At 37.4% G+C, this 12,061-nt stretch overlaps 1 protein-coding gene across 1 annotated transcript in view; it reads left to right on the forward strand.

Annotated features, from left to right (window-relative positions):
• Positions 1-12,061, forward strand: part of TRIM33 (tripartite motif containing 33) — a 133,253-nt gene that overhangs the window by 99,869 nt on the left and 21,323 nt on the right. The window contains exons 9-14 of the mRNA XM_004699512.2: positions 769-883; positions 3,836-3,982; positions 4,768-4,885; positions 6,301-6,575; positions 7,134-7,298; positions 10,500-10,700. Of these exons, the coding sequence (XP_004699569.1) occupies positions 769-883; positions 3,836-3,982; positions 4,768-4,885; positions 6,301-6,575; positions 7,134-7,298; positions 10,500-10,700 (1,021 nt within the window). The remainder of the gene's footprint in view (positions 1-768; positions 884-3,835; positions 3,983-4,767; positions 4,886-6,300; positions 6,576-7,133; positions 7,299-10,499; positions 10,701-12,061) is intronic.

Consider the following 12,061-nt stretch of genomic DNA (forward strand, 5'->3'; position numbering starts at 1 on the left):
TTTAAGACCCCAGACGCTATATCTTTTGATAGCCGGGCCCCATCGGCTTTCTTCACCACATTTACTTATTCACCCGCTTTGTCTTCAGCACATTTTATATATTTTTATTGGTGGAATTTCCCCTATTCTGCTTTGTAAATAGCATGATATCAGCCATGTCATATTTACATGGGAAACTTCTATAGTTATAGTGGGTGCTCTTAGCTCTTTCTTTAGACATTATTTTCTTTAAAATAGATTGAAAATGTTTTGCGCCCTTAACTTTAGACAATAGGAAAGCATGTGGAGATGTTAGGAAGGAGGCACATCAGAACCCGTATTTGAAGTGGTTACAGTGTAATTGAAAGTGCTTAGATATGTAATTCCTATCCTTTCAAAGATACTAATTGTTGGTTGCAACATTGTTCTCAGAAAAAATCAACATTAAACAAAACCAATGTGTGGGATTAAACTCAACTAATTGTTAATGTCAAATATTTGTATTTCATATTCGTGTCATTAGATTAAAGACATTGCCATTCAGACTTTAATTAAGTGGCCTTTTTGAGTTTAATATACAATGATCAAATACTGAATTAATTCCTGGTCTATATAAATAAGTTGTGTCAACCAAATTGAGTGGTCAGGTCTGCCAAAACATAAAATGTACATTTTGACAATGCTTTATTTTTAATTACTTGGTTAAGTACCCACTTGGATGACTTTATAATAATTGATTCAGAAACACAGAATAAATTGATAATCTAATGATGCATTTCTCTTATTCAGGATAAAAGAAGTAAATGAGACTAACAAACGAGTAGAACAGGAAATTAAAGTGGCCATTTTCACCCTTATCAATGAAATTAATAAGAAAGGAAAATCTCTCTTACAGCAGCTAGAGGTATGGTTCAAAGCCCCAAACAAAAAACAAAAGCAAAACTTGCTTCTCTTGGTCTTCAGCTGTTTTTTAAATGTTTGTTGAAAATTCTGTTAGATGGGTTTGGGTGGGATATGCGAATAAATAATCTTTTAAAAAGCATTTCAAATTTCTATTAGAAAATACTCCCCCTCCTTACTTAGTTATTTTGTAGCTAGGTTTATGGCACTGGTTTTAGCTTTGTAAGGTATATGAGGTATGGATGTCTTCTTGGGGATGAGCGCATGACTATAAACATGTGATGTAACTTTCCCACGTGAAAGAACACTGGGCTTCTGCTTGAGTCATTTGTGTTTCACTTGAATTTTAAGATGCTCCATGAGTTGCTTAAACCAGCGGTGTCAAACTCAGTTAAAACGCAGGCCATTTGATGCAATAGGCAAGATTCATGCGGCCCACATCACATTTACAAATTTCGTTAAATTTATATTTTGAAGTGAGGATTCAGGAATATGGATAGGATAATTAAAGCACTATATAATTGTTTTTATTTAAACATTTGTTTAATGTATTTATAAAACTAAAAAAAATTTTTTTTTTACTCGAAACTTGCCAGTGTTTTTCTCCGACTAGTTTTCACTTACCTCTTATATTGTGGCTGGAAAACACAACAAAATAACTAATTAAAAAACACAGAATGTTGGACAGCTGACAAACGTGATGCACAATTGTAATAGCTTCCCTCTAAAAATGTTAACTAGGGCTGCCGCTAGGTATGATTCATAACAGCACAACCCAGAGTGCTCTTTTTAACCTTTTCGCTATTGGGTTCTTTTTATATTACGTGACACTGAGAGTGGCAGATATATTGCTTCCAAACTTCGCCGGAACTGAGCCAGCACGTTTACACATGTCCACAGGCCCCCAGGAAATGCACTGGGCCTTCAGTAGTTAAAGGGTTATCGAGGGAATTGTGTGTACAGTATTGCCTCGATCTCCCCTAAGCGCTGTTTTCTTCATAACAAATTTTTCTATTTTAATTTTATTTCAGAGCATAGCGGGCCGCAAAAAATTACCTCGGGTAGCGCATGTGGCCTGCAGACTGCCAGTTTGACACCCCTGGCTTACACTATTGCTCACTTTGAAATGAATGAACTATTCTTTGTATTGCATATTTTGAAATGCTAAATTCTAGCTGAGAATTCAGTCAATTCATAAAATTCAAATGAATTATAGTTAAGGACTGGTCTCCATGGTCCACAGTTACCTTACCTGATCCTTAGCAAATTTTAAATGTGAATTTTCTGAGTGGTTGAATTTTTGGGGGGGAGAAAAAAAAATTCCGATGTGAAATCTTGGTACTTGGCTCGGATGCTGTGGGCTTAATGTTATATGCAACATTGAGTAGGAATAATTTATGTGAGAATTTAATTATATAACTTCCATTACCATTAACCTCAAATTTTCCATCATAGATTTTCCACCTCATTTTTTATAGTGCATATTAGAACCATTACACACATTGTTATGGACAAATGAAAGAAGCACAATATTACTTTTGGAATACATCTTTCTTTTGAAGCCCAATTGAGATTAGAGTACTGTATGTACTTGAGTATAAGCCGATCCGAGTATCAGCAGAGGCACCTAATTTTACCATAAAAACTGCATTAAAAATGTGCTGGAAAAGACTCGGCTCATACATGAGTATGTACGGGGTAGCCTCATACACAGGGTCTGAAGTTCCAGGGAAGGTCGTGGTGGTGGTGGTCTGTTGTATATGCAGTCAGTCAGTTGCATTTCACTTTTAACTGCTCCCCGCCCTCGAACCCAAGACCAATGTGATGGAAGTACTGAGCAGTAACTATGATATAGAAACTTTATCACATAATGTGGTTAATCCAAAATAGCGTTTTTAAAACCTGAATTTCTAGAGCTTTTGATTTGAAAGACTTATTCCTTAAGGCTAAAATATTTATAAATACCTAATGATAAATCTTTTGTAGTATAATAATTCTTAAAAAGTAGTGTTTTTCTAGTGAAATATTTTCCCACATTTTATAAAATAGAGATCTTCTTACACATTACAAACGGGTTGATTTCTAGTGTAATTGTAAGCCAGATTTCTTTCATCCATTGATTTACATTATAAACACACAGCTGGTTTTTGTAGTGAAAAAAATTGTTCAGTAAATCAAGTTATTTCATGAAAGTTGGCTTTAAAACACGATGTCAGTGGATTCTTTGGCATGCCTTTTGTGGGCGTCACCCCCAGAAAGCAGTTTCTTTTCTTTTTCAGAATTTCCCTCCAGTGTGCTTTTCCCGTTAGCCCTCCCCCACTCTTTTTCCTTTATGAACAGCCATCATGTCTGAAGGTTCCCTCCTTTGACTCTCCAAGCTATGGAATTTATCTTTTCATTTTGTCCCAAGTACCTTATATACTCATGTAAGCCGAGTTTTCCCACACATTTTAAATGCGGTTTTTGTGGTTAAATTAGGTGACTCGTCTGTTTGCATCAGCTTATAATCAAGAGTATATGCTATTTCAGAGACCACATTTAATTTCAGCCTCATTCCCTATCAGTAGGTGGCAGTGGTAACACAAAGTTTTGTTTAGCCTGAAAAGCTTCATGGTGAGGTTCAAATCAGTCATTTCTAAAGACCAGCTTATTATCAGTAGACTTTGTACATTGGATTAGTATATTTTATCACCTCAGATAAAAGACACCAACTTACATTAATTTCTATCTGTAGAATAGTCTACTTTGCATAGAAAACAAAGTCTTTTTTTTTTTTTTGAAAACAAAGTCTTACACTCACTTTTAAACAGATTTTTGTATGCACATGGACTAAGTAATCAGAAGCGTGTCAATTTACCCAATTATAAGCGAGATATAGGTATTGTGTACATGTGTGATAAAAATTTTGAGTTTGTTTCTTAAAGAATTCTCTAACGAAGCCCTTGTTTTGTTTCAGAATGTTACGAAAGAAAGACAGATGAAGTTAATACAGCAGCAGAATGACATCACAGGCCTTTCCCGGCAGGTGAAGCACGTTATGAACTTCACCAACTGGGCGATTGCAAGTGGAAGCAGCACCGCGCTCCTGTACAGCAAGCGACTGGTGAGAGGGAAAGTCGCCTCCCAGAGCGGTTTCTAGTCACCACCACCTTTTAAATCTCTCCAGCAGTGAGAGAGGGCTCAACATGTCAAAGTAATGCATTCATGTGGGCCCCTGACAGCACTGTGGGTTAAGTGTTGGACTGCTAATTACAGTCAGTAGTTTAAACCCACCAGCTACGCTGCGGGGGGAAGATGAGGCTTTCTGCTTTCGTAAAGATTTACAGCCTTAGAAACCCACTGGGGCATCAGTTCTTCTCTGTACTGTAGGTTGTGGTTGACTTAGCAAACGTGCGTTTTAGTGTCATGCGTTCCTTGCGGTGCCCCTCCTCACCCCCAACCCCCCACCCCGCACCCCAGTTGACTGCATTAAGGCATTTTTTTACATTCAATAAACTATGTACTTTTTTAAAGTACAGAGTTTAAATTTTGGCTAATGTAATCTCACCCCCCCCCCCCCCCCAATCCCCTCATCAAGACACAAAAAATTTCCACCACTCCCAAAAGTTTGCTTGTCCCCTATTTTATAGTCTGTCTGCCCGCTACCAGCCATCTGCCGCCATTTTTAAGAATTTCATATAATGGCTTCACATAGTAATGTATCCTTTTAAGACCCTACGTAGGCATCTTGATGTAATTTATTCTAGAGATGGCAGAAATTCAGGCATGTGCAGTTGGCTGGTAATTTAGATAGCCTTTTAAGCATTAACACCTCTGATCTTATGCTTTGATCTTATATGTTTTCTCAATCAGTATTTAAGACTAATGTACTTTTTTCCCCCCTTCAAGATTACTTTTCAGTTGCGTCATATTTTGAAAGCACGATGTGACCCTGTCCCTGCTGCTAATGGAGCAATACGTTTCCATTGTGATCCCACCTTCTGGGCAAAGAATGTAGTCAATTTAGGTGAGAGATATTCGTTTTATGAATGCCACTTGGAACACTGAATTAAGAGAAGAAAGCATCTAAGGCAAACTTTCTATATCAACAGCATCTAACTTTGAATTTAACGTGTAAACAAAGTGGACAACAATGTATTCTTCCTTGGTAACTAGCTATGGCCTTGCATTGCCATGTCATTACATCTTTAAGACACTTGAGGCTAACGTGTAGAGTTTAAAACTGTATACCGTTTCTAGCTTCTGTTGGAAATCTTAGCAAATGGTGCTTTATTCTCCTGAAGAATTTCTTGGGTATTTAGTAGTCTGCATATTAATAGGGTCAAATTTTCCACTGATGCTGAGAAATGCTTGAAAGATAGGAGTAGCTGTTTGCATGCGAAGGAGAAGTGAACTCCGCTTTTTTTTTTACTCCAATGTGGACTTAACAACTTAAGGGCCTTAGATGAAAGGTAGATCCCCAACATTAGAAGTTGTAAGAATAGAGGGTGGATAACACCATCCAATTAATCTTTGGGTAAAGGGAAATAAATTTTTGTTTTAAATCAAAAGTTGGCTATTTTTAGAACAAGGCTCACCAAACTTTTTGTTGTGACCTGAGAGCTGTAGAGTTATAACATAAAATATGAGACAGATGTTGCTATTACCTGCTGTACTTAAAAATATTAACCATCTAGCCCTTTCTAGAAAAAGTGTGCTAACATTTGCCTTCCATCCCTAGAACAGTGAGCTCTGTGGAAAGCAAGGGAAATTAACACATTGCCTTGAAAGCAGTGAGGTTTTTTGTTTGTTTGTTTAGGGACATCAAAGTGGCTCTTTTGGGTAAACATTGGACTGCTAGTTTAAACCTCTCAGCCATTCAGTGAGCGAAAGATGACGCTGTCTGTTCTCGTAACGGTTTACAGCCTCAGAAACCCTGTATAGGGCCGCTGTGAGTTGGGACCAACTTGGTGGCAGTGGGTTTGGTTTTGGTTGGTAGGCACATAACTGATTTCAGGTCTCCAGTATTTGTACAGAAGATGATTTTGCAGCATTAAAGTACTCTTCCATGTACCTTTTGGTAATTAGAAGGCAGGTGGAGTATTGGCAATCTTGAATATCCTTGAATTGCCAGGAGAGAGTTGATTTAGATCAACTAGAAGGGCCTCTCTTACGAAATCTCTTTGAACTCTTTAATTTTATGTACATATATGTAAATAAAGTGTCTTGCTAGTAAATTTATTATGAATACTAATCAAAAGTCATTTATTGGCTTTTATAATCTATTAGAAGGGCTCTGAACATTATTATCTTTAAGCCTGGCTCTCATCCCTCCTCTACTGTTGGAAGTTTTTGATTGCTGACAATTGGCAGAGGAAATAGGAAAGATGATTTTAGCTAATTAGATGCAAATTTATCTTATTATTTTTTAAAATCTTGCAGGTAATCTAGTGATAGAAAGTAAACCAGCTCCTGGTTATACTCCTAATGTTGTAGTTGGGCAAGTTCCGCCAGGGACAAACCACATTAGTAAAACCCCTGGACAGATTAATTTAGCCCAGCTTCGACTCCAACACATGCAACAACAAGTATATGCACAGAAACATCAACAGTTGCAACAGATAAGGATGCAGCAACCACCAGCGCCTGTATCAACAACCACCACCACAACACAACAGCATGCTAGACAAGCAACCCCTCAGATGTTACAACAGCAGGTGAGTATTGGATCCATACATTACTGATGTTGTATCCTATGTAAATGAGCTTGTAATTTCAAAGTTACTAGTGGAGTTTCAGAACTAAAAGGTAAGAGTGTGGCGATGGAGGGGGAGAGGTGTTCTTTTCATTGGAAACAAAGCTCATTCACTAGTACTGGGAAGAGGGGAGACCAGGGGGTGGTGGGGGTGTGTGTGTGGGGGGGTGACGACGACACATGTTTTTATACCCCGTGCCCAGATCTGTTTTCTTTTCCACATGTGGGTTGTATCTTGGGTCAACGAAGCAGCGATTTTACCTAAGATCTGGCATGTTCTTTAGTTAATTATACTTTCCATACTGGTGTCTTTTGCTGACCTCTCCCCCATCCAAATCAAATGGTTCCTTCAGGGTGGGATAGATTCATGTTAACATGCTTTAGACACACATAGATGCAGAGAGAAGGGATAGGAATATTTGGAAGTAATACACAGGCACTTTATAGCAATTACCTCTTAGGGACTTGGGCTGGAAATGACATTGCTTTATTAACCAAGTGTAATTTCTTCATTTTATAGCCTCCAAGGTTGATCAGTGTACAAACGATGCAAAGAGGCAATATGAACTGCGGAGCTTTCCAAGCCCATCAGATGCGAATGGCTCAGAATGCCGCCCGAATACCAGGAATACCCAGACACAGTGGCCCTCAGTATTCCATGTTGCAGCCACACCTCCAAAGACAAGTATGCCTAGAGTTACATTTGTAAGAATCATAAACATTTTAAAAACTAAAAACCAAAACCCCTTTTTCTTAATTAGTAGAAGTCATAATGCTTTTGAAAATCTGATTAATAAATCCAAGAAAATGCATTGCCATGCAAAATTGTGCTTTCACTAGTGTTTCTAGAATCCCTTTAAACCCATCCTGTACTATCGGTGAATAACCCCGTAATCTGGTCTAACCTAGTTGTGCTACAGTCTGAATTAATCTAACCACCATTTCCAACTAAGATCTGATAGGTTCTTCAGTTATTTGTACTTTCCATTCTGGTGTCTGTTCACCAGGATGTGATTCACCGCATTCACATGAGATAATGGTGAAATCAAGATTAGTTTTAGTTCCCTGCAAGTGACCTTTCAATGTGACTTCTCAGTTGTAATCGTAAAAAGGAGTATGAAGGTAAAGAGCTATTTGTAATTCTTTTGCTTCTTTCTACTTGTTTATTATTTTTTTAAAAGATGTTGATAGGCCTAATTTTAGCAGTAAGTGTATTTAGAGACGTGTTTTCTAACTTTTGTGTGTTCTCTTTGTATAGGAAGTCTGATTATAAAGTGATACTGATAATGCATAGGATATGTAGTTATGAAATAATTAAAATTTATAATTCTGAGAACAGTGTTTCTCAGATTTTTGTTTTACACACCACTGGGTTCACAGGTGGCCTTGAGATGGGCCTGGGAGTTTGTCAGAAATGCAGGTTGTGAGTCCTACCCTCTGAATTGAACTTTCCAGGAAAGGAATATGGAGGGACATAGAAACTTGTACTACATCTTTCTGGTCGCACACTCCACACTCCATGATAACCGGTGTCCTAGAGTAGTGGCTTTCAGCTTTTTGACCCCAAGCGCTGCTGGAGGGAGCAGCCCTCCCTACGTGACATAGACAGTGAACACCCTTGACTATTACCTGAAAGGTTGGAGGTGTGAGTGTATGCAGGGCAGTGGTTCTCAACTCTCCTAATGTCATGACCCTTTCAGACAGTTCATCATTTGGTGGTGAATCCCAACAATAAAATTATTTTTGTTGCTACTTCATCATTGTCATTTTGCTACCGTTATGAATCAAACGACCCCTGTGAAAGGGTTGTTCGACCCCCAAAGGGGTCACGACCCACAAGTTGAGAACCACTGATCTCGAGGCACTTAAGAAGAAAGCCCTGATCTACTTATGAAAAGCCAGCCCTTGAAAACCCTGTGTAGATCAATTCTATGCAGACACATAAGGGATTGCCATGTATTAGAATCAACCAGTTATCAAATTTTGCAAAGCAGGCACTCCCTTACATTTTAAGCTGATATTTAAGATTCCTATTAGAAGTTTAAATCATGACCATAATTTCTAGCACACGTAAATATTGAGAATATAAAGAAAATCACTTAGATCATTCTTTTAAATGAATCCTCTGGAATTACAAATATCATAGCATACTCATTGATAGTAGAAAAAGGTTTATACCCTTTCTCTACGGTTTATAGTTCTTCATTGCTACAGAATTTTATCATAATCTAATATATTTATGCTTGGAAGACTTAGAGATTAATTTGTAATTTTCTACAGCAAAATACTTTTTTCCCTAAAATGATTTCTTTATTAAATTTACAGTGGCAGTAAAACTATCTGCTTTAAAGTTTTCTGCTAGACTGAATTATCACTAAAATTATTCCTATACAATTGTGTAAACACTGTAAGCATATATACATTTTTAAAGAATTCTAGAAGTCATAAGCGTTAAAAATTCTTTTGAACATACATCTCTTTATAAGTTAGATAGAACGGAGTTTCTCCCCTCTTCATTTGTTTGTATCACTGAAACTTATTGTAGTGTGTTAGGGTTTAGTACCAATTTTTATGACAAGTTTGTTTTTTTGTCTTGCTTACTTACTGGTTTTGTTTTTGCACATGATGTCCAGAAAACTGGTTCACAGAAATATGTACATGGGGGTTAAAAGTTATTGTGTTATTTTTTAATTCATTGTCTTTTCATCTATGAAAACTATTTACAAAGTCTCTTGGTCAGTTAAACCTAATCAGGTCTTTCTTTTTTAAATTTTTGTTAAGCTTCCGGAATGGGAACCCGCCAGAAGATTAGTTCAAGGTTTTGGAGCCAGTTGCTTTCTTGTGAAAAACTGAGAAAAGCTGGCCCCCACACTTTCTCAACACCCACCAGCATTCTTTTCAAAAGCACCTCTGCTTGCTTACTCCCAGGAGTATTTGCACCCTGGCCAGGAGACTTCAGTGGGATGAGCCACTGAGCAAGGCTGCAGAGGTGCTCTTCTTTACCGGTCACATGGGAGGAGGATAATTACACATAAAAGTGATAGAATGTGCACATTTTTAGGCAAATCAAATTGTCTTTTGGAAAAAGTACATAACAAAAGTTGAGAATCTGAATATTTTTTCTTAACACTTTTTTCCCTGCCTCTTTTGAAAGAGTTCAAGAGCTACAAAATCAGATTAATCCACCACCTCTGAATACCTTAGTCTTTTGGGCTGCTCCTATAGAAATCACTGTATATATGCATTTTCAGATCTTTTAAATGACTTTTCTTGATGGGTAGGTTGTTCCTGGGTAGTGAAAACTGTTGCACCCAGTCAAATATGTATAGTAATTTGTTTTCCAAAGAAATGTCTGATTATCTCAATGACCCTCCTCATAATCTTCAAGCTCCAATCATGAGGTGTGACGTGCCCCAGGCCAGGCAATGGTAAGGGTCAAGAATTGGAGCCATATTTATTCCCCTCTAAGTTTAATATTCTTTCTTACATACCATGCTATATTAATTACTCAGCCCTTTTTATTTTAACAGAACAAAAATGGGGGAGAGGATTTACAGGAATATAGATAGAACAATGGCTTTTTGCCTGCTATTTAAATACATCATGTATTCTATACATCTCTATTTTGAAATAAGATATCACTAGACTGGTTAGCAAATTGTAAACTTATTGGTAAGGCAGTTTTCCCTAGATTCTGATGAAAATGTTAACTTTGATGTATTCATTTCTGTATAAGTTTGAGAGGGCCTGCTTTTTTGCCTTTGATGCACAGATATAGCCTTCATTTAAAAAAAAGGAAAAAAAGATTTTGGTATTTTTTTAAGGTATCGTTCATATTAGGGTATTCCGGCATATCAAGTAATGGGAATGTCCTCTTTCCTAACAGCACTCAAATCCAGGGCATGCTGGACCCTTTCCTGTTGTATCAGTGCACAACACCACAATCAACCCAACCAGCCCTACTATAGCTACTATGGCAAATGCAAACCGAGGCCCCACCAGCCCATCTGTTACTGCAATCGAGCTTATCCCCTCAGTCACCAACCCAGAAAACCTTCCATCACTGCCAGATATTCCACCCATACAGGTTTGTATGTTTGTCTGAATGAGGTATTTGAAGCTTCATGTGAATTAGGAAGTTAGAATGTGTTTAATTTCCCCCCCTTAAAGTAGCACCAGCAGTTTGAAGTTTTAAAATAGATACACATTAGAATATTAAGAAGCTACTTGTGCGAAAATCAATATGCCTCAGTTTTTTAAAACTATAAGAAACTAAATGATAAGTTCGGTTCTTTCCACTCCATGGTGGTGATAATAGGGCTTGGAGATAGTAGGAAAGTGGCGCAGCTCTGAAAAGTATAGTATTGAGTCTTCTCCAACACCCCTGTTCTTCTTTTTCATTATCATGCCAGAGAGGGTGAGATGATATCTCATAATGGTTTTTGGTTTTATTTTTTATTAAAAGATCATTTTGTTGAGGGCTCTTGTAGCTCTTACAGCAATTCATACATCAATTGTATCAAGCATATTTATACATTTGTTGGCATCATTATTTTTTAGACATTTACTTTCTATTGAGCCCTTGGTATCAGCTCCTCTCCACCCCCCTGTTTCCCTTGATAAATTATAAATTATTATTATATTCATATCTTACACTGACAGCTTTCTTCCTTCCCCCACAGTTTCTGTGTTTGTCTGCTTGTAGGGGTGTGTCCATCTTGCTTGCAATTGGTTCCCCTTTCTCCCCCCACCTTCCCCCTACCCTTCTGGTATTGATTGCTACCCCATCGCCTTAATGGTTATTGAAGAAGCTCTGGTGGTGAGGTGGTTAAGTGCTGAGCAGCTAATTGAAAGGTTGATGGGTGGCTGGAACCCAACAGCCCACTTCCATAAGCATTGGAAACCCTATGGGACAGTTCTAGTATGTACTTATATGATCACTGTGAGTTGAAAGAGCTCTGGTGTTATCATCGATAAGAAAACCCGTCAAGTGGTTGCAAGGAAAAAGACCTGGGTTTCTGTTACCATAATGATTGTAGCCCTGAAAGCTATAAGGGGGCAGTTCTAACAATGACGGTTAATGATATTGAGTATCTTTCCATGACTTGTTGACCATTTGAATATCTTTCGATATTTTTCTTGTTCTTAAATTGTAAAAGTACTTTTTACAAATTTTAGATGTTAGATCTATGTATGGTTCCTAAAGATTTTTTCTAATCTGTAAGTTGTCTTAACACTTACAAAATAAAGTCTTTTGATGAAAAAAACTATTTAACTTTTATAAGGGTTCATTTACATTTGTCTTTTTCTGCTTATGCTTTTGATCCCATATTTGATAGCCCATTGCTAAGAATTTTCTGGCTTTTGCATTCACATTAAGTCCTTACATTTTGACCTTGTTTTTTTTTATTTTTTGAATCGTTTTATTAGGGGCTCATACAACTCTTA

This window comes from Echinops telfairi, unplaced genomic scaffold, assembly GCF_000313985.2.
Source record: "Echinops telfairi isolate 266 unplaced genomic scaffold, ASM31398v2 ScPeMD7_443;HRSCAF=831, whole genome shotgun sequence".
NCBI lineage: Eukaryota > Metazoa > Chordata > Mammalia > Afrosoricida > Tenrecidae > Echinops > Echinops telfairi.